We start from the raw sequence: 25,401 nt of genomic DNA on the forward strand, positions 1-25,401 counted from the left end.
TGGGCTTTGCTAGTTGGCACCACAAAGCGAAAATGGGAAGAAAAAGGAATCTGTTGCTTTTGATATGATTTCATATGGTACGTACCCACGGTGGGGAAGTGGTCTGAGATTGGTGTAGAGCCCGCGAAAACAGATGGAAAACATATAAATGAAAATATAATGGGGATTTAGCAAAGAAGATTTTTTTAAAAGGTAGTGCTTTCCTCAAATATCTTTTGTCACCGCCTTCCTCCCCCTTACCCCGACCTATATATGTGCAATCAGGAAGACAAAAACTTCAGTAAAAATTGAGGCGCTGTTATATTACAGGGCCTTTTTAGATCCGGTCTTGGTGCAGTTGCGATATTTGCTTTATGTGATTGTCTAAAATAAGTTGTCTACCAAGTTCGTGGCCTGAGTGACCTACATATGTCCGAAGTAAAGAAGATATTTTGTGTTGCTGACTCTGGCAATGGGCCATTTCACTTAGCATAAAAGGGCATTACTACGAGACCCTAGCGTGCGAAGTTATTTTTTTGCAGACGCCGGCGACTGCCTTTGTAAGTGCTCAGGTGGGGACAATAAAAATGCAGCTTACTTGGAAGTAATTATTGTTGTTTCCATGTGCTTTGAAGCCCTTTTGTCCGTAAAGTCGGCGATGTCCGTCGTGGTAGCAACCCAATAATTTATTGTGCCTGCCAAAGGGTTAGCGAGCTGTCGAGCAAAAAACTTTACGTGCATTAATGTTGCTTTGACCTGCTACTTGAATCAGTGACAGTCCATCTCGAACGTATGCTGAGAGGTCGGTCTTTGTCATTCGTTCAGTTTCACTTCCTTTCGTTCACTCTTGCGTACAGTTTTCTTCTTTTCTCTTTTCTGCACTCGTTCCTGTCCTGTACGTATATTCCCATTAGAGGTGTTTGATCACTCTGTGGAATCTTGCCTGAGTTATGGTTTCACTGTAACTTTTTCTTCGTTATTACAAAACTTTTGGCAGCGGCATGCATTACCATTTAAGCTCTGTACATGCACGGTCCACCAGAATGAAAACGAAGTGGACACTCAGGCGCTGGATCCCAAGGTAAATGAAATTAAGGGCACAATACTGCCCCTTGATTGACGTCCGTTCAAGACAGTCACGCTGCTTTCCACATCACCCGCGTGCGCTTCAATTCGTGTGTGCACCTTACTGCCGAAATTCACACGCCAAGAAAATTCTGAAGGTTGCCGCTTGGCTTTATCGCTTGCTTTCTTTAAATGGATCCGCACGATGCGATAGTTGCGGTCATGGAACGCAGAAAGAAATGTATAGACTGCTCAGACGGTAGAGTGCTGCTGTACACTTGAAAAGATGGTGCATATAGCCACAAGGGCGACTGACCAGACAGCAAAGAATTTAAAGCCTAATGTGGGGAGTGAGTTTTAGAAGAAAAATAGAAAGAAAAACGGTAATCTACAACTGAATTGAACTGAACAGGAACTCAAGCCCAAAAAGGACGACACAATCTACCCAGAAGACTGTGAGTATCAATGCGCACACTGTGGCATAGACGCGGAGCTATACCACATGGTTTGGGCCTGCCAAGACAACACGGAAGCAGAAAGGATAGAAGAACCAACTATTGAGCTGTGGGAGGAATTGCTGTCCAGCTTAGACTAGAAAATTCATCAGGAGCTGACCGAAAGGGAAAGAGCAGCTGCAAGATCCAATGGCCTCCCAGTATACGAGGCCGACCGCCGATTTTAGGTATAATTAAAAATGTTTTCATCATCATCATCTACAAATTCAAACAGGACGTGCAAAAGAAACACAAGTGTGCAGGAAGAAAACGACGCTCTTGACACTCGGTGCGAGAACACAAAATCACACACAAAAGAAGAAGAGATAAATAATAGCAAACTATTCGTAAGTAATATCAGTCTGCTTCTGTTTCAGAGGGGTTCTGATCTATCTTACGGAGACAATCTAGAGCAGCATCCTTTGCTGCAGGAGAACAGAGAGTTCGGCCAGTCGGGACGTAATTTTTAAATGGAACACCGCAGCGACAAAGGCGAATGTAGCAAGCGCAACTTTAATAAAATTAAAGCAGCGACTCCTGCAGCATTCTGGTGGGACTGCCAGCAGCGCGTTCAATTAATGACTCCGTCACCTACACAAGAACAGCCCCCCAAAATTTGAGATTAAGCCAAACTTCTTTGCTTTCACTAACACCGACATTCGCGCGCGCTTTGCGCCTTGGCCCCACCCTTCGCTCTCGCTGCGATCACCGCGAGACCCCGGGAAGCAAGACTAAATTCTATTTACGACGCGTCTAAATTCTCGCTCCTCTGGATTTCACAGCCTGCGCGTTCACCAAGAGACAAAGGCGAGTTCATCCTTCGACTCACATTCGTTCCGGCACTTCGATTCTGACCAGCTGCCCGTCGCGGTAAACAAAGCGGCAACGGGAGACACTGACCGCCAGAACTCGCCGTACAGAGCAGCCGTCGGACGCGACTCCTCGAGTCATGAGCGATGCTGCCCCGACCCCAGTGGCCCTTCTGCGAACCTCCGATGGCGGGTGTTTTGCTGTGCTCAAGGAGAACCTCAGCGCCTGCAGCGAGTACTTCGACGCGCTCTTCAACGGGCCGCTGTCCCAGGCGAGTCGAGGTGACTTCATCATCCCCGGGGTGAGCAAGGAGGCGCTGAAGGCCGTCGTGAATTACGCGAGCATCGGCGACGCGGCGATCACGGCCGACAATGTCGAAGACCTCACCGTTGCCGCGGACCAGTTGCTCGTCCATGGCCTGCTCAGTGAGTGCTGTGCGTTCATGTCGCGAAACGTGGACGTGGAGAATTGCGTCATGGTCCTCGAAATGGCGCTCTTCTTTCACCTGGAACCATTACACAAGCAGGCGCTCCGTTTCATGCTGGACAATTTCGAGCGGGTGTACGCGAAAAAAGGCGACTTCCGCAGGTTGAGCCTGCAGAACCTAGAGAGCTTGTTGGCGTCGGACGAGCTCAAGGTACACAGGGAAGAGGTCGTCTGGGAAGCCACAGTGTTCTGGATCAAGGCGAGTCTTAAAGAGCGCACAATGTGCTTAAATAGGCTGCTGCCGCACATCCGGCTCTGTCTTATGAAGGGGAGCTACTTGAGAAAGGTTGTCATGCGGAACCCGCTCGTCTCCAACGATCCCCTCTGCAAGACGATCGTCAAGCGCTGTCACAGGATTCAGCAGTCTGAACACGAGGCGCGCATTTTAAATCCAAGCCGCAGCTTATTCGTGCAACGAGTGCCAGCTGATATCATGTTCGTCTACGGCGGGATTCACCGCGGATATAAGAGCAACACCTGGGAAGTATACGACCACAAGACCAACGAATGGAACACTGTGCAAACGGACTTCAGGCAGGATCTAGTCTTCGGCCTGCAGTGCGTCTCTGTGGGACACAGAATCTACGTCATGGGTGCCGACATCGCCAAGCTGAGCCCGTTCTGCTACTGTTTCGACGCGGTCTCCGTAAAGTGGTTGCCCATAACGCCCATGAAGCATCTGCGGGCGTTCTTTGGCATAGCCGTTCTCGATCACTGCGTTTACTGTATCGGTGGCTCGCCCAACGGGATGGTCACGCTTGACACGGCCGAAGAATACGACACGGTCAAGGACTCGTGGCGAACTATAGGTCGCATGAACCACCCTCGGCTCGGCGCCAGCGCCACCTCCTGTGCGGGACGTGTCTATATAGTGGGCGGTTTGTCCACCGAAGACCTACTTCGGTCCGCAGAGGCATATGATCCCATGAACGACAGGTGGACTCTTGTAGCTCCTATGAAGACCGAACGGCTCTTCCACAGCCTGGTGACGTACAGAGACAAAATCTACGTGGTGGGTGGCCTATCGTGCAAGGCGAACATCTGCGAGGTCTACGACCCAAAGAGTGGCAAATGGTCCAAGGGCTCCAAGACCATGATCTTTACGGACAAGGTCGTGGCGGTTGTCCTGGACGACAAGATCTACGCCATCGGCGAGGCCAACCAGAAGGACTACAAACGCTGCCTCGAGTATTTTTCGGGCGACGACCGGAAGTGGCACGCGGTTCCGGGTTACGCGCCTCCGCGATGGTTTTACTCGGCCTGTGTGCTCAGGAACTTGCCTAATGCCAAGGACTACATCAACAGGCCTAACCACATGGGCTCAAAACTCGCTTGCGCAGTGTTGTGAAAGCTCTCAACTGCAAGAAATTCAATGATAAGTTTAAACGTTCTATATAGAGTTTACTTTTTTTTTAAAGCAATGATGCATTTAACGCCTACATTTGCGGTTCTCGGCGTCAAAGTCATGGTTTTGATTTTGTCCGGGCACAACAGCTGTAAGCCATGACTGACGTATATTTAAGATCACCAGAGAGATAGAGAGAATGGACTTTATTTAATAGCAAAGTCCAAATCCTTCCCGGGAGGGCTTAGTCAAAAACCCAGCCCTCAAGCGTTCCCCACAGGGCTATTGGACAAAGGAGCAGCAAAGTTCAAAACCTTGGCTTGGCTACTGTTGGACATTAAATGGCGATTCAGCCAAACAATACGACTGTTCTTGCGGCAACCCTTGAAGAAATGTGAAAGTTTCCATACCAGCTTAACACTTGAGTTAATTTTATTATTGAAATTAAAAGCGCACTATTAAAATAATTTCACCTGCGCGAAGAGGAGAGCATCGCGGCGCAGGTATGGCGGCGCAGCTGTCGATTCAGGAGCGGAATCCACGTTTTCAATCCAACACTAGTAAAGCCAGATAAGAAGCCCCGTCTTCCCGGCATTCTCGCGGCGGATGATGATGTGCTCGTTTAGAAACCCGTGTATAGGTGGTGCTAGCTTCCCCTCTAGGGAGGATTGAGAAATTCTGTGGTATATATAAGAATACGAATGATGTGGGGCGCATTTGGCACGTTCTCTCAGATCATGAATGGTAGTTTACCAATATTCCTCAGGAGAAAAGAATGTATTAGCTGTATCTTACCGGTACTTACCTGTGGTGCAGAAACACGGAGGCTAACGAAAAGGGATCGATTTAATTGAGGACAGCGCAGCGTGCTATGGAAAGGGTAATGATTGTTGCAACGTCGAAAGACAGGAAGAGGGCAGAGTGGGCCAGGGAAAAAAAGGCGGGTCAATGACATCCTAGTCAAAATACAAAAGGAGCCAACTTCGTCGTGATATCTGGAGGATGTCTTAGCTTGACGAAAGCTGAAAGCTACGAGTACTTCATGTTTACAAGCGCCACTACTGCCTCCCAGTATACTTCTATTCAATATGGTCTTCCAGCGGCGCCAGCCATGTGTATTGAATGAAATCCAAGCGGACGCAACGGTTCTGTTTTTAAAACCATTTTACTAGAAACTAAAGCACGTACACACTTGTCACGCATCGCCGAGACACAGTTTTTTTTTAGATTTTTCTACAATAAAATGCCACTTTTCTTTTCCCGCAAACTCGTCGGTAACATCGACAAAAAAACAAAAAAACTTGAGGCATATGATCGAACGGACTCTCGTGCGCTGCAACCAATCGCCAAAATTCCGGCTCTGGAAGGTGACCGGCAATCGGCGTTCGTCCCGTGATGAACGGTTGTGGCATGGACGTAAAGTGAATAACGTATCATTTTTTTTTTGTTTAGCTTACAGCACGAATACATGAAAGGACTTTCTGGTTAATATCATAAATAAACGAAGCAGCAGTAATAAACATGCATCTAAAGCGTCGCATGTCGACCAGTCGTTATCAGCACCCAGGACGCCAGAAACGATATTTGACAACACCAAAGCGGGGGCGACACACCTCGTAGCAACCACAACCGGTTTTGAGCAATCTCGAAGTTGGCCAATGTTCAGAGAAGCGTGTTAACGGAGGACAACACTTAAAGAGCATTAAGGAATGACTGCTTCAAAATGTAAAAAACTAAAAAATAAAATAAGCGCAAAATATTTTCTCGCAAACAGTCCGCCGCCTAACGCTGAGTACCCCAGTATTCGCAGACTTCGACCACGCCATAAGATAGTAGGTGGGAACACTGCACCACTGTGCCAATTAAGAGTGCACACAGTTCCTTCTAAGCCAGATATCCTTAATCCCGTCAGTTACAAAACTATGAATCAAAATTTAGGCATCACCTGTAGCAGCAGTTTGTGTAAATAGATGGTGGCGCCACCTATTAGCACACTGAACCTTTCTTTCCTTGTTATATTTATGTTCAGACTAACTCTGAGCAGTTCGCCTGAATGCCGCAGCAGGCGTCACAGTCAGCTAATTCTCCAGCTTTGGACCAAATAGGGTGCCGGATTCCCATCTGTGGGCCGTGTGGGGAGTTCAGCAAATTGTGTGGTCAGACAGCTCTGTGGCGAACATTGTTTCGCAGCCGAGGTCGACAGGATTATTGCTGTCAAAGAAAAAGCGTAACGTACTCGTTTTATCTCGGCTCAATTTTGGTACTGATCCTCTTACAGTGAGGGCAACAAACCTGAATTTTCTAGGCACGCGATGAAATAATTACGTGAAACACGAATTCATGGACATTAACATTATTATTTTTACGGATCCAAGCACTCAACGCTTCGGAACGAATCACGTGTGAGAACGTTTTACAGTACGTGTGATTTCGAACAGATATTTTGTGAGTTTTTCTGGACTAACGGTGTTTCACCGCGGTCGCTATTAAAAGCCCTGAACGGAAATATGTTTTCAACTTCCGATTATGTATATACGGGTCTCGACGACGAACCGAAGGGCACAGCATGCCTCTTATTTTCTTCTTTTTTTTTCGTGAAGCTGTTTTCAGTATCAAACTTGGAGCTGATCGCTGAAGGCTGTTTTCATGATCGACAAGATAAAAGCTAACTTAAAGAGGCTAGACGCGAACATTTCTCAAACTGAAGCAAATGCGATATGGGCAACTTTCTTCGACGATAGCTCGCGTCGACGTTTTTTGCTAGTTTTTCTGCATTTTTTATTAATACGTAAACGAGGTCATGCTACATACACACTCATACACACCACACGCACACAACAACGCCCAAGAGTGTGGCACGCGATCATGTACATATAGATGGTTTGCCGTGTTTGACTGTATATAAACATGTGTGTAATGTGTGACTTCGAGCAAAGGGCTACAAGAATAACACGCTTCCGAAGAACTGGCAACGCTGTCAAACATGTTCACTCAACGTTAGCCACAACGCCCCAAACAACCATGCATTCCATCACCTTCCTAACCGCCCGCAACAGAGCAAATCGCATCCTATTATATGACATGGAGAAATGATTCCGTGTTGGGAGTGTGACGCCGAATCGTTAAAACCAACTATCGACAAAAAGTGGTGGTCGCTGCCAGCAAGCTCTTAGCATTATGAAAACGGATAATTCTTAATCGTTACTGTTAATCCACTAGAATGTCTTGTGTATTAGCATATATGTACGACAAAGACTATGCAATAGCCAATGTCACCATTTCTGCTCAAAAGAGAATATCAGATCTTCACAGTAATACGCCAAAACCCATTCCCCAGCACATTTCTCTAAGGCAATGCGTGCCAGCTGCCTCAGATGCAGCGGGCACTCAATATGGGCACTGATCTTCCCGGGAAAGCATCCTAAAATCCCGTAGTGCTACATCAGTTGTTGATAGGGTGAGTTTGAATTTTGTTAAGTATAAATTGTATGAGCAGCAGGTGGGCTCACTTTTATCCTTTTTATAAATTAGAGAACTAATTGGCCTAATTTGCAAATTTTAACTGCACAACGACTATATTTACTCAATGAATCTGTAACCTAGTCGAAAAAAAGAGCATAGAATCGCATCCAAGGTACAACACAGTGCTTTGTCATTCTGTCATATGGCAGCACAGTACTATAGAAAATTCTGTTGTTACTACAAAAATGGCTATTGTTGTGATAAGTTCACGGCCAAAAACACTACACAAATTCTGTTGTGATGACAGAATTTTTTGCGTTATTTGATAGGGAGGTTTTTTAAATATGCACACAGTGCAGAATATAGTTAAAACTAAGATATAGAATATTTGTAAACAGTCCAAAAGACTCTCTTGTCAAGTTAAGTCATGATCCAACTAGCGTCGCTCCACACCTTTTGGAAAAGCCTGGAGTTCAGTTCCTTTAATCCACCTTTTACTGCCTGCGCATTGCAAAGTTAATGTATAAATTGCCCTTTCTAGAGAAACAAAATAAAGGTTCCGGAAATTCTGTAGGAAATGTAGAGCGGGTGACTTTCAGTATACATGTTCGGTATACATCAACGGTTAATGTACTCGCTGTCACGGTCGATGTAAACTAGCCTCTCAACATTGTGCTGAGCTGCACCAAGTTTTTCCTGTTTTGCCCCATTTATTACTAACATCTTTTATTCCTTATGTAAAGAGAACACTTGTCGACTGAAGGACTGCACTCGTGCGAGAAAAAGTTTTACGAAAAAAAAAAAAAACACGTCAGCCCCTTCTTTTTATTGTAAATTCCAGTAAAGCCGCAAATTAAATAACGCGCTAATGTTGCAAAAATACTCTGATATTCTCCAATGCTTCTTTAATGCCTGGTGCACATTATCCCAGGAATACTAATAGTCACTTTTCAGTTTGTTTTTACAGCCCTACTGAAAGGTTCCATATGACCAGTTCCATAATTTCATACGTTTCGATAAGAAATTTTATGGAGTCAGTAAGGAGCATAGGGAGTCGATATGGACTATACGGAAGCACGTATCGAAACTTACGGACTCCATATGACATGATGTACATTCTATATATGGAAATCGTATAGAAATTATGCAGAAAGCTTATGGACACCGTACAGAAAAGATATAGATTTCCCTATATTTTTCCATATCTTATGGACTCCATATTCCCATAGTTCTACACGAGCTGATCACATGGAAAGTTTCAGTAGGGAGGTACTGCTCTTTCTCTCCGTTCTCAAGATGCACACTGCTATACTGGCAGCAGGGTACCACATGTATATACAATCGAACATCGGTAATTCGAACTCGAAGGAGACCGAAATTTTGTTTTGAAAAGTGTGGAGCTTGAATGAGGGAAGAGCCTTATCGGGCTCTTCTTTATATTCGTGATGCCGACGGGGCAAAACCGTCTGTTCAAACAAACCGGAAGTTCGAAATAAGTGAGTTCGAATTAACGAGATTCCATCATAGGTTTTTTTTCTTGTTACACCCAGTAAATTTAGCGGTAAGCACTAAAACGGAACAGGAAGAAAGAGGCGAAAATTGAGCCTTGTCGAGACAGAATACGATGATTCTCCAGCTGATTCGTCTAGGTAGCGATGTCGAGTCTGTTGTGACGACGCCATCGCCGGCTTCTTCGCAGCGGTTGACCTCCAACGACCACAATGATGACGACAATGATGAAGATGATGACGATTTTGACGGCGTTAGTGTTTACAGGGGCCGGTACACACGGGACGGGAGATTAAAAGGGTACGAGTTGGGCGGTCCCTTTTCAAACTGCAGCGCGCACGGCGTCTCGCCTCTCTGCCACTCGTCACCGAGGTCTCTCTTCACCTGCCTTTCTCAAAGTCCGCACACAGGAGTCCAGAGCGACGTATGTTGTTGGCTTCTTCCCGGAGATGGCAGCGAGTGAGCTCTCAGACTGCTGAGTTTCTTTTTTTCTTCGTTCTTTTTGGCAACTTCTCCTGCCCCTTCAACTTTCGTATTGAGCCAGGGGCAGGAAATCGCACTGTGCAAGATAGCAGTGCCTTAGCGCGGTTCACAGCGTGTTACGGATAGAAAGCACTGCATCTTTGTTTCAGCTTAAAGCATCTCCTTCTCGTATAGAGACCGAGGAGCAGCACCTAGGAAAGCTTGCAGGCAAAGCAAGCGAAACACAGACCACGGATAGTAGAGGAAAAACGATAACGACGCGCGAAACAACGTCGCGATGAACATAGAGCGCATTTTGAAGAATTCTCCTAACTTGTTTGACGGGTTGTGACAGGTAAACAGCGACTAGACAGCGAACAGTGTCGTACATCTCTCTTCATTCTGCGATGGTGCGATATTTTTTCTTCCTTTCTTAGAGGTTGTGCGATTCAATTGTATAGCCTACATAGCAGCGCAGAAAGTTAATGTCGCTGCTGCCAAGACTGAGTCACTGTATATCGCAACCTTCTTAAGCGGTGGCCAGCAAAACGTCCGTCTTATGTACAGATCGAGTACACCCGACTAGTGTAGAGTTCGGTGCGTTGCATCGATGGCCGTGGCGCCATGCTCTTGAATAATGGACTTGTTTTGCGGCCGGCTGGACAAGTAGCCGCAATTCGCCTAACACGCCATCAAAATTCTGGAACCATTACTTTCAGGTTACCTGTAGCTATTTGTGAATAACAGATAACATATCTTATTGACTAGAACTTCGCAGCATTTGAGATGCATATCTTCCTCAAAACAACACCATATCTACATTGAAAGCACCGGCACTATCGAACACTTATAACGGCATCACAATCTGAAAGACAAAAATTTTTCCTTGGAGTGGTGGGAAACTGTTGTTGCTCTAGCAGCGCTAACAACCTTGCTAGGAGAACAAAAAAAAAATCAAAATCAACAGTGCCTTTGAGTTCGCAGTGCATTATTGCATTGTCGTCTTCATCGCTTCCCATCGGTCTTAGTGCCCGTGAACATTAAAGCAAAACTATAAAATATTCACTCCCCTCCTAGAGCAATTATCGACTTCTTGCCGCACCTGCAATATTTTTCATCATGCGTGACCGTAATTTAATGACCAATGAAATGAGCTCGGGTTGAACACGACACACTAAAGCAACATAAAATTCTAATTGAAAGATTAAAATGCTGCCTATGCTGCGTTTGCTAATTCAGTATTGTCATTCTTGCGTTCACCAGAATTCAAGTTGTACTGGAGTTCGTAACGTAGATTCTAGTGTGCAAGAACCAACGCTGAATACCCAAGCTCTTCTCTTTCCAAGATTCATTCAAGTTTTCTTCTTTTGAATTTAAGAACAGCGAAACTACCCAGTAGCTGGTAATGAGTGATCCTGCAACATAATTCCAAATGAGCTAGCTTTATGACGGGAAAACCGTTGTAGCTTCCGTGAGAAACAGGTGGCCAGGATCGCGTCGTTAGTATGCATGATGGTACGTTAAAAATACACGCTCTCATTACCTGCGGCCCGCATGAGTTGGCTTCTCTTAGCAGAGCCACACGGCGTCACCAGTTCCTCACTGAGTGATATTTCCTGTTTTATGAAAGGACCCGAGCCTCCAGTATAAATTCACAGATCATAGTTGCATGGTGGCTGCGCGCGCTGCCTAACGCTGCATATTACTGCTGCATCTCAGACACGCAGAAAGGCTTCTCTTCAAAGCTGTAGTTTGCAATATAACGTGCGCAGCGATGAGTGACAGACTGTTTTTTCACAGTCACGGTTTCCTTTTACCTGCTTCGGAAATGTGGACGAGCTGGTTCGTTAGTTGGCTCTAGACTCGTCTTTGAGCTACAGCGCTGAAGAGAAGGGGTAAAACAGAACCCGGTAAGGAGGGAGCGCTGCTTGGGTTGTAGAGCTCGATCTCGTCAGCTTTCACCTGTACCCGCTACTTGCTAACGCGCGTCGGGCCGCCGTGATAGAGTTCGGTTAACTTCCCTTGGTGACGTGCTGCTTACGCCAGCGCCGGTTCGTATGCTTGCCCTCGGCGCCGAGCGTTTTCACTGCAGGGCGCCCTCTACGTGAGACCACGTCGTGTCAGGAAGCGCTGCGCAGTCGATACTCTATTTGGCACTGAACTGTGGCAATGGGAAGAAGACGAAGCCTGTGTCGCCGCAGCGGAAGCGAGTTGTTGCGTGGAACTTCCGCGCACACGGCTCTTTGTCCAAGTATCACGTGATTCACCTTAGTCAGGTTAGGAGTGGAAGCGCATACGCTGGGACCGACGCCTTTAGGTGCTGGCAATAGAAGAGAAAAAGTGCATCTCTCAAATCGCTAACTCACCGACTGTCTGCCACCACATCTGCGTATCAGCAAGGATTTCACATACTCTTTAATTTTCAAACTTAGCGTATTCACGTCACCGCTAGAGGTACAGATAACTAGACGTTTGCTACTGCTAGATCCATTACGATGTCACAGACACTCTATAGGATGCCAAGTTAGTCATCTTGTGGTTCGCAATAAAGGTAAAACGACACCTACTTCAGTGGAAGACGTGAGGCATTTGAGCGTTATAATACAGCAATGAATTAACGATACATATTGTCCACTAAATTTCATGACTTGTAGAAATTATATCACCTGTGAGGTAGCTGGTTGAGAGATAGACTACTATGCCCAACACTTAAGTGCGTCAGCTCAGCGTGCCTCTTGTGTCCACTGAGTGACTGGCTCTCTGAGAGGAGAAAAACCATACAGATTCCAATACGCTGCTTACGTCTTGCAAAAACACGCAGCCCTACCACATCCTGTCATGTACGCGTTCGTGGAGATGAAACATACGGACGAGAACATGGAAGGCATGGACGAAATCATACGGACAAAAAGTTGCTGGCGATCTGCATGTGTGCAAAAGCAGGGTTACGCCGATAAGTTGTCTACGGCTGTGGTCGTGGTCATCCTCCGTTCTCGGGCATCACGTACGCTGGAATTCTGAGATGACAGTGCAGACGAGGAGAAAACTGTTTTCTGCGCGGTAACTCTGGGCACATCACTTCGCTTACACCCAGTAGAGAGTAAACCGACTAAGCAATACTTATTTTCTGCCCACTCGTAGATGGGTCAAAAGGTATAGTCGCGGGGCAGTATTTGTAGCAAAGCTCTTGCAGCGTATTGGATTCCGTATAGCTTCCTCCTTTCCACAAGTGGGCTTGTTCTCCCACCCCTGCGTGGCTTCGTGGGGAGGGGAGCAGTTGGGGAACCGTTCCTTGGGCCTTCGAGGACGCTCTTAGACGGTGGTCTCTAGTCACACGGTGTCCATGGAGACGAAGTGCATGGCGGGCACCTCGCTGGGCGGCGGTGGGCGCAGCGGTGGCCGGTCTCCGAAAGGCGGGCGCCTGCGGCGGCGCCGCCGTCTCCGCCGGCTACGGCACACCAGGCACAGCGTGAGCAGTGTGAAGGCCACGCAGCCGGAGGACACGCCGCCCACCAGGTACAGATTGAGCTCGGGACTGCGCACGCCTGCGGAGAGAGGGGAGTCCATAGTGAGCATGCGCAACCGCTCCTCAAGACGGCAATCAATCAATCAATCAATCAATCAATCAATCAATCAATCAATCAATCAATCTATCTATCTATCTTTGCATCATTAATTAATTATACAGTAATTAATTAATTAATCAATTAATGGATCAATTAATCAGTTTGTCATTCAGCCAGTCAGTCAATCAATCGCTCACTCATTCACGAGAATATTTGTAAAGTTTGCTTTTTCTCACACAGTGTCGGTGCGTAAAGCTGCACGCTTTACAAGATGCGTTCGCAAGTGCTCGCCCTACTCGGCTACGAAAGTTCACTGACATTGGATTCAAGCATGAAATACTCTTGTTCTTTATGATTGCTTCGCTAGATTTTGCGCACTTGTGTTCTTAGAAAAAAGAACCGCAGAAGGAAAAAAAAGTAAAAAGACGTGAGATTGTTATTTTTTAATGACGTCTTCTTTTCCCGTTTCGATATGAAAACATTATATTTGAGAGCCACGGAAGCATTCTTGATTGCCCCTTAGGAGCATGATAAAAATAAAAAGAAAATTGCCCTAATTATACTGACAACCCACGAATGTTCAGTGTTGGCTCACGAACATGTAACGACTATAAATTTCTAGCACAGAAAGGATGGATAAAAAGAAAACAAGAGTTTAGCTCACAATCGTCCTCGTCAGTGTTGTCGCTACTTCCGCAGTTTGGTAACTCGTTGCACCTGAGACGTGAAGATATGCAGTAACCAGTAAGGGCGCACCTTATCTCGTCGCAGCCGGGATCTGAAAACAAATGATGCATGCCGCATTAGGTTAAGCGACTTGCAGGTGGCAATGAAGGACTCCGCAGCACCTAAATGATGATGCGTGGTAATAAATTGGAAATTTGTGTTACCTGATGTGGCCAGGTTTTATGCGTGCTTTTAATTTTGCACGCCGCTCTGTACTTAGCAGGTTCAGTCAGAACATTTAAGCAACTTGTAAAAATGATTGCCTTGCTGCTGCTACAACCTGCGAATTTTTAAATATAACGACTGGAAGTGCAAGACGTTTGCACATCGCTGGCTCGAACTGCAGCATTTAGTATTATACACAGTGCACCATAACGTAGCTGAGACTGTTAATGTCCATGGCATAACCTAATTTGCAACCGTGATTACAAATACGAGGAAATATACAGAAAAGATAGTTACCTTCTCTTATTTCTGTCCAGACAGCCCTAAATCCACCGTTTCCAACAGCCTTTTGTGCGGTCATAAATCTGAAAGAAATTACATTTGAAACATTTCATTCCTAACAATCCCTACGACACAAGTTGCTTCTGTATGAAGACATACCTCAAAAGGGACCATTGCACAGATATCGCTTATTAACCGCAGTCAAGTTTCAACGTATAATAACTTGGCCTTCCTGAAGGGCTCAGTTTTAGGTCTAAATTTCGTTCTTGTACTTCTGGTCTGGTACCATTGTCTTTTCAAACCTTTCGCCTTTGCTACTTCTTAGAGGCAACTGTCAAATATAGTGCGCCTCCTATTGGTCACGATAGTAAAGTTACTTTTTACAAAACTAATTTAAGCAAAAACACATCGCATGCGTTCTGACTACGCCCACTGCAGGGCAGAGGCCTCTTCCACATCTCTCCAATTAATCCTGTCCTTTGTGAGCTGCGGCCATCGTATCCCCACTAACGTCTTAATCTCATCCGCCCACCTAACTTTCTGCCGCCCTCTGCTACGTTTACCTTCTCTTGGAATCCACTCTATTACCCTTAAGGACCAGCGGTCTTCGAATATATCCTCCTCGAATATTGTCTACTGGCAAAATTAAATAGACACAGCTTGGATGGGTGAAATTATTGGCTAAGTAGCTACAGAAGCTGTCACAGTCCATATTGAGGGCTAAAACTACGAGTTCGACCAAATTATTCACATTATAAAGTCTATTTCCTTAAATTGAAATAAAGTACATGTGTTTCGTTATCTCATCACTTCTGCAGGATTTACTGTTGCTATCTTTTTCTTTCATATGCATTCAAGGTTCCACTTCAGGGCATCAGAAATTTGTTTCCGAAATGGCTGTTGATAAGTTATGGTCCTGAATGTCGTTAACATGACTAACAAGTAATCCGGAGGTCGTGGGTTCGGATCCCACCGGCGGCGTGTGGTTGTTTTTTCTTCTGCTTTTCTAATCAATTAGCTTTAAGCGATAACATATTCAGTAATATTCTAAATTGATCAACACCACAAAATAAATAAATAAAAATTGAAAAATCCCCTGTGCCCCTTGGTTTCTGTGGCTGTTGGCTTCTTTCATAAGTACAATGAAAGTAATGGACAGCCCAGTATGGGCGCACTTACGATAATTTGAGCACGTTAGATGTGGAGATCACCTCCCGTGTGTCATTGCTGAGGCCCTCGCCGCACAGTTCAAGAGGGGCGTCCGAGAGGTTCTTCCAGACGCGCACCACAGCGCTGGGGCATCCCCGCTCTGCAAAGCACGTGGCCATTTTATTAATAAGGTTAATGCGCCAGTGAGTCTTACGTAAGAGCGAACTTGCCATGCAAGAGAAACGTTGGATCTCACGGGAACTCCTGTTTCTGTACAATGCTAGAGATATGACAAGCACGCTTATGAGCAAATTGTAAGCACCTGACGCGTGCGCCTTTTCTGCCTGAGTTTGTGGTGTTCTTGAGTGGCGCATACTTTCTCTAGGAACAGTATTCAAAGACAGTCGCAGTCAAAGATATCAGCCTCGCGTCACCACAGTAAGAAAAAAAAACATTTTCTATTACGTATTAAAGATCGATGAGTACGTTTCTTGGTCATTTCTCAGGTCCTAGCTTGCTTGAGCTACGGTGACAAATTACAGAATTCTTGACTAACTTGTACACATACCTAAATCCCAAGAATGAAGCGTATTTTGTGCAGTTCATCATCAACGACGCAGTCCTATTGAGTTATTAAGCGGAACCTTCGATAACAATAATGAGCACACGTCCTTAGATCTTTTGCGTGCTCCCGTAGGGCTCCCGTACTGTTCGCAAACGTAAAGAAAAAATCGGGAGTATATAGAGGAAATATAGGACGTTTTGGAAATCTAGAAACATATACGGTGTCATACGCTCTAGGTACTCCGTAACGAACGCACGTATACTTAAGCATATACTTCAGGCATGTTTAGGAGATTATACTTCCACAGGAGTGTATGCAGGAAGAATATACAGGACCCCACTGGCTCTCACCTCCAGGGTGCCCCTCGATGAGGAAGAGCGTGAAGTGAAGAAAGACCTTGTGTCCCGGCCGCACAGTGACGTACCAGTTGCACATTTGCCGGTCATTCTTGTACGGGTTCGGGTAGCCAGGGCTGGTGATGAGCCCGTTCTCCTCGCCGGTGATGTTACCTCCACAGTCTGGAGGGCAAAGGGCAGTGCAAAAGTTTATTTCGTTAACCACAAAGCCAAATAATCAGCTAATCATTAGTCACTTAAGCCCTCACTAATCACTAAAGCTCTTAAGGTTGCAGACCTATTTTTGTTGGCTCGATCTTTTACGCGAATGTGTCTGTGCTATGTCGTTAAATCATTCAGTAGCTATGTGACTAGTAGTAAGCCAGAGTTTCTTGCTGTTGTTACCCTCATAGTATGCTTGCTTGCTGTGTAGTGAGCCTTGGTTGAAGGGTTCGTACTGATAAAAATTTTTTTGTAACTTGCTAGTCGAGATTTTGAGGCGGTTAGTCGCAACAAGTCCACAGTAGTGCTATACTACGTAGCATGGCTACAGTTACAGGGCAAGTGTTAGTGGAGCCAGTTTTGTCCTCAGCTCACGACGCCTGACAAGAGAATAAATTCGTCCGCCTCCCGCAGACTGGCTCGAAAAAAGGGCACGGCCGCAATACTGAAGTTTAGAAACAGAGGAAATGCAAAAAAAAAAAAAAACTATCACTCAAAGAACACGCATCTCACTTTGGGTGCCGTGCGATCGCTAGCTAAGCTTTGTGATGCGCTATTTAGAGGGGCTCTGAAACACCTTCTGAGGACAGTCCATCAGCTAGCTGAATAACTGCATTGTGTTGTCACGAGCAACTGAGCCAAATAACGCGGCAGAGAACCCACAATTGGGAGTCCAAGTTGGCGAGTGCTTTTCGGAGACTTTTTCATGCTCGCGCCCTCATCCGTCGCGCGCTGCTGCGTAATTTTGTTCAGAGATCGCTGTTGATTAGATTCTTTCAGACGTCACGCAGCTACCATGGCCGCGGCCAGACAGCAGCGTCGTTCCGGCGGGTTAGGAAGCTCCGCCCCCTGGGGAATTCTCGTAGTGGGGACAGGGAAGGAGCGCCGACTTTTGAGTGTGCAAGATGGAACGAGATGAGAGCGAAAGGCGCGAAGACGCTGAAAGCAAGATTTTAAAATTTTGACTAGTGATAACTCAGCCTCTGCACAACGCATTAAAAAAATTGGCAGTGGTTTAGCTCTGGTTAAATCTGGAGGACTGCGAAAGCAACGAGAAGAGAGAGAGGCGATGGAGAGCGCGCGGCAGCGGCGGCGGCCCTGACACGCTATGCGCATGCGCAACTGGCGAGCGCGGCGGCGGTACTTCTGAGTCACCCGCGCAGTGACGGCGGCGGCGCGCCACCTGTGCGCCGTGTGATGTCACTGCTCCTCGCGCATGCGCGGTATGGCCTTTCGTCAGCTCCGCGAAATGGCTCGGCGACTCTCGTAGTGTTGCTTTCGCAACAAAATTCGTGCCGGAAGATATTCCTGAAACGGCGTCCTTTAACATCCCAGTCCACGAATACCGCACTTCTACTGGGAGCCTCTTTAAGAGCCCCTTTAAATTCAGGCCGGACACTTTAAACAGAAAGTGTAAAGTTAAAATGCATGTTGTGTGGGTCTAGTACCAAATACGACGAATTGCGGGCCCACCTCCGAACTTGTTGACATCCTTGAGGAAGTAGTAGGTAGCGCTGAAACCGCTGGCGACCCCCGTTTGGTCGGTGTGCAGGATGACTTTCATCATGTTGACACCCGCGTCGGACACGATGGGTCCTGGTGCTGTCTTGGCACAATAGCGGCCGATCTTGCTCGACTCGCCCTTGGTCGACACCTCGTAGATCTCCAGCCAGTCTTCGACACACGCCTCGCTGCATGGTGGAAATTGCGAGTACGACGCTTGAGGGAACTATTTGCACACTATAGGACCATTTTAAATATCCTCCCTAACCGTTTTGCCCAGTCTTCAACGCAATTTATCATCATCATCATCATCAGCCTGACTACACCCACTGCAGGGCAAAGACCTCTCCCATGTCTCTCTAATTAACCCTGTCCTTAGTCAATTGCCGCCACTGTATCCCCGCAAACTTCTTAATCTCATCCGCCCACCTAACTTTCTGCCGTCCGATGCTACGTTTGCTTTCTCTTGGAGTTCAATCCGTTACCCTTAAGGACCAGCGGTTATCTTGCCTTCGCATTACATGCCGTGCCCAAGCCCATTTCTTCCTCTTGATTTCAACTAAGATGTCATTAACCAGCGTTTGTTCCCTCACCCACTCCGCCCTCTTTCGGTCTCTTCACGTTACACCTATCACTTTCCTTTCCATAGCTCGCTGCGTTGTTCTTAACTTAAGCTGAACCCTCTTTGTTAGCCTCCACGTTTCTGCCCCATAGGTGAGTACCGGTAAGATACAGCTGTTGTATACTTTTCTCTTCAGGGATATTGGTAAGCTACCATTCATGATCTGAGAGAACCTGCCATATGCGCTCCACCCCATTCTTATTCTTCTAGTTATTTCCCTCTCAATTTATAACGTATTTTAATAACCATAAATCATCTATATTTCGCTTTTAGTTTTTTTTGCATTATTTGCTGCAAATTCGTCCCTTCATTTGTAAAGGGCAACCGGTTAGGTACAGAAATTTCTTGTTGATCGTGCAACTTCCTACTGCGCTTATGCATTTGTTGACTGCAAGTTACTCCCGTCATTGCCAGTGCGATGCTCCGACATGTCCTTAGGATATTAAAGTAAAGCGAACTTAGGGCATATAAGTAAAGTGAAGCTAGACCAATGGCCACTGTCCAAGGATGTCAGATGCTCACAGCTGATTAAAAAAGCTGCCTATCTTTTTCCTAATAGAGAATACGGTGCCAACACCAAGTAGCCGCTTTGACTTCTTATATATTGTTCAACGGTACGAGTGATGACAATACTGCGGCGAACATTCATTTATTCATTTATTTTCTCCTTAAGGGCTCGAAAAATTTGACAAGGCGAGGCACATTAACAAGTTTAACGCTTCTTGGGGGAGCTGCAAAAAAGATAACAGCAAAATAAAATGCAAGACAAGCAAGAGCAAATTCAGACAAAAATAACAGCGCAACGCAGAAATAGATCTAAGCGAAATAAAAAAAAGAAGCAATAATAGAAAACACACAAAGCAATAGAGAAGGCAACAGGTGCAGTTCGATCTGGTGTTTTAGTTTATCTTAGTTGGTTTATGGTTGGTTTATGGGGTTTAACGTCCCAAAGCGACTAAGGCTATGAGGGACGCCGTAGTGAAGGGCTCCGGAAATTTCGACCACCTGGGGTTCTTTAACGTGCAAATTTTGTTCTATCTGTGCATGTGACTATGCTTTCAGACAGGGAATTTCATGAGACCATTGCGTGAGGGAAGAACGAGGTATTCATTGCCAGCGTGCGGGTAATAATTCAAGTTTAAGACTCGCTGTGACTTAAACGGGAAGATATTTTCAGAGGCGTCGTTAGTAGTTCGTGTCCGGACCGCGGATGGTAATAAAACATGTACAGGAGGCACAAACGAGATACGAGGCGGCACGGTGCGAGAGACGGCAGTTCAAGGTTCCTTTTCAATGAAGTGGCGTTGGATTGTTCTGAGTAGGCTGGGGTGATAAACTGAACAGCACGGTTTTAACGGCTTCGACGTTAGTGGTAAGGCATGCTTGTGAAGAATTCCAGATAGCTAACACGTATTAAAGCTTTGGTCTGATGAACATCAGATATGCTAAATTTTAATGTCTGGGGATGAGTTGCTTAGATTGCGCCGCATGTAGCCCGGGTTGTGCGAGGATTCGGAGCAGATATTTGTATGATATCTTGTAGGTAGCAGGGACAGAATTGAGGTAGTAGGTAATAGCGTGAGTCGGTATGTGAAGGCGGGAAAATGTCGACTATGCATCTGGCTGAGCTCAATGGCATGAGCCTGCTCCTTGGAAATGTTCTTAGAGCGTTAGAAACGCTCAGAGCACGCTAAATAAAGGAAGAGGACAAGCGTGACCGTCTCGCTCACTTATATCCGTGGTAGGCGAGCTCAGCCTTGGTCTTGAAGTAGTTGAAGACGATCTTGACCTGCTCGCCCAGGCCCCCGAGGAAAATGTACTCGCAACGGGTGCTGGACGGGTAGTTGGCCGGGTAGCGCGGCGAGTTGAAGTCTCCCGTCGCCTGAGACTCGCTGAGATACCAAAAGTGGCACGTGTTGTTGGGCGAAGGCGTGCCGGGGACCTGCGCAGTCAGCAGAGAGCGTCTCCCCACAGATCCAGGAAAACATTCCCACTAGTATTCATGGGCAGATTCCGGTTGCTTATTTGCTTATTTCTTTCGTTATTATTAATGCGATATCATTAGAAGTCCAATGGGGCCAAAATGTGGCCTAGCTCATCAAATTCACCCAGAGGCAGCAGGGAAGCAACGTCACCGGACCGGAACATTCCCATTATCTGGAAGAAAGTGACATCACCAAACCGGAAGTTTTTTGCTCCCGGTAAATGCATCAGCAGGTGCTAATTCTATCCCATTAACAACACATAATGGAATTAGATGTGCCAGTTAATTTTTTTCTCTCTAGAAGTCCTGTTTGGTTCGACCCAATCACGCTGGCACAGCTAAAGGCATCGGTCACTGGTTGAGCCAACTTCATCTGTGGCTACATCACATGAGTATCCAGAAAAGAGGCCTTTATCTTTTGTTTTGCAGTTTATTTCTGCCTTATGGCGTGCAGACAATAAAAACATACGCAGCTAATTCTACTGGAAGCAGTAGTAATCAGACTTCATTTTAGCGTCAGTCTAAGATGGCGCTTATGAAGCAGCTATTCTGAGACCTATTGGAACATCTAACGCAGAATGCCATTGTGGGCCATTTCTACATGCTTGAGGGCATATGTATACCCTGAGAAGGTACCCCATAACACTACTGGCACCGCCGGAAAAGAGGCACGGGTTTAACGAGAAGGCACGCGAAGTTTGAGAATTCCGCCAAAGCGCTGCCTTTTTGCAACCTGCAAGAATAAAGTCCCATAATTTTACTTTATTTTCCAAAGCACTTCAGTTTAGTTTAGATTACTGTTATTTTTGTTTACAATTACGTATTCCGGCCAACTCTGCAACGGCATATGAAAAAGAGAAAAAGAAATTGCCGGAATTGTCGCCTTCACTCTAGACGAAGTACCATGCCCGGTGACCGGGCTGTATTATGCGTGCCTCACTCAACAGCGTTTCTATAGTACCGCATCCTACGCCTTATCCTTCACCCTTCCCACAACAATGCTGGGGCTCACCGCGATCTGATGAAGTCATATGGTGTATTCACGACACCCCGCACTCTTCGGCCCTACCAACGTACCTTAAGGCTTAGGTCCGCCAGCAGAACATGCTATTTGGCCTTTGTGGAGCAGAGGGTGGGGTGGAGGGCCCTACCAACGTACCTTAAGGCTTAGGTCCGCCAGCAGAACATGCTATTTGGCCTTTGTGGAGCAGAGGGTGGGGTGGAGGGCCCTACCAACGTACCTTAAGGCTTAGGTCCGCCAGCAGAACATGCTATTTGGCCTTTGTGGAGCAGAGGGTGGGATGGATGGTCTAGTTTTCCGCTATGACACACTGCGCCAATTTCTTATAACCGGAAGAAAGTCCTAATGCGCCCATCGCCGCAGAAGGCGAATGGTGGACGCGGAAGAGGTCACCTTGTAGTCGGTCTCGAACGAGTACCGCGCCCGAAAGCCCGTGCCCTTGGTCTGACCGCTGGAGAAGACCATGACCAGCCGAGGACCCTCCGAGATGAGCGCCGGCGGCGCCTGATTGCCGCAGAACACGTGGTCGAACTCGTCCACGGCCTGCCGCTCCTCCTGGCCCTGCGTCGTTGTGGGGAATAACACTTCAGTCGCGGGGGAAAACAAAGGCCGGTAATTATTCGTGATCTAGATGGCCTATAGGTGGCGTGACGAAATCCAAGATGGCTGCCTGGAGGAAGGTAACGCTGTTGGGCCTATGCGGCGTACGTGCGTCGAGGTTCTTAGACAACACGCAACAGCATTGCAGCTGCACATACTTTCTATCCTAAGGTATTTTGCGGTGTTTCACTTTAACGTACTATCGCGCTCAATATGAGTTGCAACGCGCGGTCATCGACCGGGGCTCGTTCCGTGGTGTGCCTCCTCCAAACAGTCGCTCGGAATTCTGGGAGAAACTGCTGTTCCAGGAAACAACAGTACCCCCGCTCTGGAAAAAGTTTCTTCCAGAATTCCGAGCGACTGTTTGGAGGAGGCACACCACGGAACGATCCCCGGTCGATGACCGCGCGTTGCAACTCATATTGAGCGCGATAGTACATGCCCCAGCGTGTTCCATGCACGTTAGGGTTCGCAGGATCGAACACGAGCGCCAGGCTTGTGAAGCCTGGAGCGGGTTCAGGGACGCACTTCATCGTCCAACTGTGCGGTGTGCGGCGCGTGACAACGCATTTTGGTAGATAGCAAAATACGATTCATACGCAGGTACCGCACAAGTTTTGGGGAGACGGAAGCCACGGAAAATTTCTTGGCGATCTAAGAAAGTAGCTGTGGAGGGAATGGCGTACTGTGCACTTCCCGGCGTGATCTTCACAGTGCTCTTCTCGGTGTGGTCCGCGCCTCCAGTCAGAAGAAAAATTTGGTCTCTTCATTGTTTCCGGGTTTTTAAATCCGCGAGAACTTGGCTTGCACGCTGGCTATTTCTCTCATCCGCCAAAACAGCGCTTGTCCGGTGATCAACCGCAATACAAATGGCATAAAAGCGAATTTAGCCGCGAGAGGGCCGGCCGAGTTAGAAAAGCGGATTTTGATGACGCTGGCAACATTTAGGAGCTAAATGCAAAGGCTACGCACGTGATTCCTCGTCCCCAGCACATGCGAGCGTCGCAGAGGGCGACGTACGTATCACATTTCACATGATCGCATTATGTGACCCTCTCGGCTCTTATAATACCGCCACCGTGTCACTCGTGCTCAGAAACAGTTGGGCTTTAATGTGACTGTGTTGCAAAGAAACGTCACTCTTTAATGATTCCCCGACTTTTGTGCTTCTAGGGCCGTTGCTTTTGCAAGGAAGGCAGACTACTCCTGGCGGTGAAAACATTTCGTACAGTAAAATGATTCGCATTTTTTTCTCAGCAGGCCCTACAGCTGCGTTTCGATTAGCCGCGGTACTCGGGTATAAATTCAGTGCGCATTCCGCCTGGTGGTGAAATGTACACTGTCAACGTACTGGCGGTGGCATGCATGCCACCGCATGCATTTCGCCGCACGCAGTTTCGCCACGAACTCTTCTGTTGGGTATCTCTCAGTCAAGAACGGAGGAATTTTTGGTTGTAGAGGACTCGGTCTGCACACACGCTATCTTCTGATTTTGCATTTCGTCTCCATGTCTTTAAGGGGCAAGAAGGAAGATAGTATGCTGCTGAACTCTGCCTGGCGTTTCTCTCTTTCTCTCACTACCAGGTAGCGCTACAGTTTAGCGACATTTTGAATACCGTTAGGAGGCAGCGCGAAGGCCTTAGTTATGTACGCGCAAAATAAGATTTTTTTCCTTTCTGTCTTCGGACCTGTGTGGCTGATTCTAGCGACGACTTTAGCAGACCAGCTTAAGTTTAAGTTAAACACATGAAACAAGCGTCGCAGCTGCACCAAGATTGCGAACAGCGGGAGAAACACCATGGACATGTCTGTATAACGCCTTCTTTATAGTTAATAAAGTTTTCTTTTTCTTCGAGAGTTTTAGCTCTCCTCGAAAGTAAAGGTAAACGTTCACTGCGCACTTAAAGTGCTGCGTGAAAGTGATGTAGAATTACACTGACATCATATTGTCACGCAGTGGTGACTGCAGTCCGGAGAGCAGGAATACAGCGAAAATGGCTCCTAAACAAAACTCTTTATTCGGGCTCACTTGCGCCCACAAAGAACTTATTCACTCGGCGGCGGCGTAGCAACAAGCGTGCTCGGCGGTCGTCGAACAGAATGCCCGCCGCTCTCGGCAGTGCTCAATATAAAGCTGATAGAGAAATTTCGAGATAAAGCTTGGAAAGTTAATAGAACATTTTCGAATAAGAATCGACTCCGCCTGGATGCGATCAATCGAGATAAGTCTGGTCGCGTATTGGTCAACAAACAAAGCGATAAAGCGGCCTGTCAGCAGTTTTGAAGAACGAACAAACAAACACTACAAAGATTCGTGGCAATATACAGGGTGTCCACGCTAACTTTAGCCAAGGGTTAAAAAATGAAATATTTCAGGTAGGCCAGGGAAACCCTTTACATACATCTACCAACCGGCTTGCGCATCATAGGCAATTTTTTGTTTTGCAGTTAATTAATTAGCAATTAAGATAATTTTTCTAAATGCGTAATTATTGACTTTAGACAGAAAACATGAATAGGAAAGCTGAAGAGCACCTTCAGAAATTTTTTTTTTCTTTCCTCTCCTCTATCTGCACGTGGCAGCGGCGGTGGCTCGGCTGGAGCCAGTAGGCAGGCCCGTGCAATTTCCTTTTCATCCTTCTCTCAGTCACAACAGCAACAACAAAAGAAACCCCCATTCCATGTATTTGCGGTAAAGAAAACCTCACGTGTATCTTTTTTCCGAGCTCCAAAGAAAGTCCGCGAAATACAAAAAAAAATCACGTGACTAGCGCATTCGCGCGCCACGAGTGAGGATGTGACGACGTTTTATTCGCCACTGAGAGGCAGAGAAGATAGGCAAGTACTTTTGTTTTTTTTTTAAAAAAAGTAGTATCTTTTTTTGCCTCTCAGTTGCGAATAAAACTCGTCGAATTTGCGTTTGTCACCTTTGGCGTTGTCATACCTCACAATGCCCGGCGCGTTCGCTGCAACTTGCACCGTCACACTTGCAGACTGGCTCGCGCGGGGGCCGCAACCACCGTTGACATATCGGCCTGCCGGCGCATTG

The 25,401-nt window shown here is 46.7% G+C and overlaps 2 protein-coding genes across 6 annotated transcripts in view; one reads left to right on the plus strand and one right to left on the minus strand.

Annotated features, from left to right (window-relative positions):
• The first annotated feature begins 2,487 nt into the window (after positions 1–2,487).
• LOC149358956 (kelch-like protein 10) lies at positions 2,488–4,233 on the plus strand. Its single transcript, XM_089568946.1, has one exon. The coding sequence runs from the start codon at positions 2,488–2,490 to the stop codon at positions 4,180–4,182; it is 1,695 nt and encodes a 564-aa protein (XP_089425072.1). The 3' UTR covers positions 4,183–4,233.
• A 1,092-nt stretch (positions 4,234–5,325) lies between these two features.
• Positions 5,326–25,401, minus strand: part of LOC149358957 (cubilin-like) — a 250,411-nt gene continuing 230,335 nt past the window's right edge. For all 5 annotated transcript variants that reach the window (XM_089571125.1, XM_089571129.1, XM_089571126.1 and 2 more), the window contains 8 exons: positions 22,146–22,313; positions 20,478–20,689; positions 18,096–18,313; positions 16,416–16,583; positions 15,531–15,660; positions 14,367–14,434; positions 13,843–13,956; positions 5,326–13,157 (listed from right to left, as the gene is read on the minus strand). In XM_089571125.1, the coding sequence (XP_089427251.1) occupies positions 12,943–13,157; positions 13,843–13,956; positions 14,367–14,434; positions 15,531–15,660; positions 16,416–16,583; positions 18,096–18,313; positions 20,478–20,689; positions 22,146–22,313 (1,293 nt within the window). In that variant the 3' untranslated portion in view covers positions 5,326–12,942. The remainder of the gene's footprint in view (positions 13,158–13,842; positions 13,957–14,366; positions 14,435–15,530; positions 15,661–16,415; positions 16,584–18,095; positions 18,314–20,477; positions 20,690–22,145; positions 22,314–25,401) is intronic.

Source organism: Amblyomma mixtum, chromosome 2, assembly GCF_055824585.1.
Source record: "Amblyomma mixtum isolate Tamu chromosome 2, ASM5582458v1, whole genome shotgun sequence".
NCBI lineage: Eukaryota > Metazoa > Arthropoda > Arachnida > Ixodida > Ixodidae > Amblyomma > Amblyomma mixtum.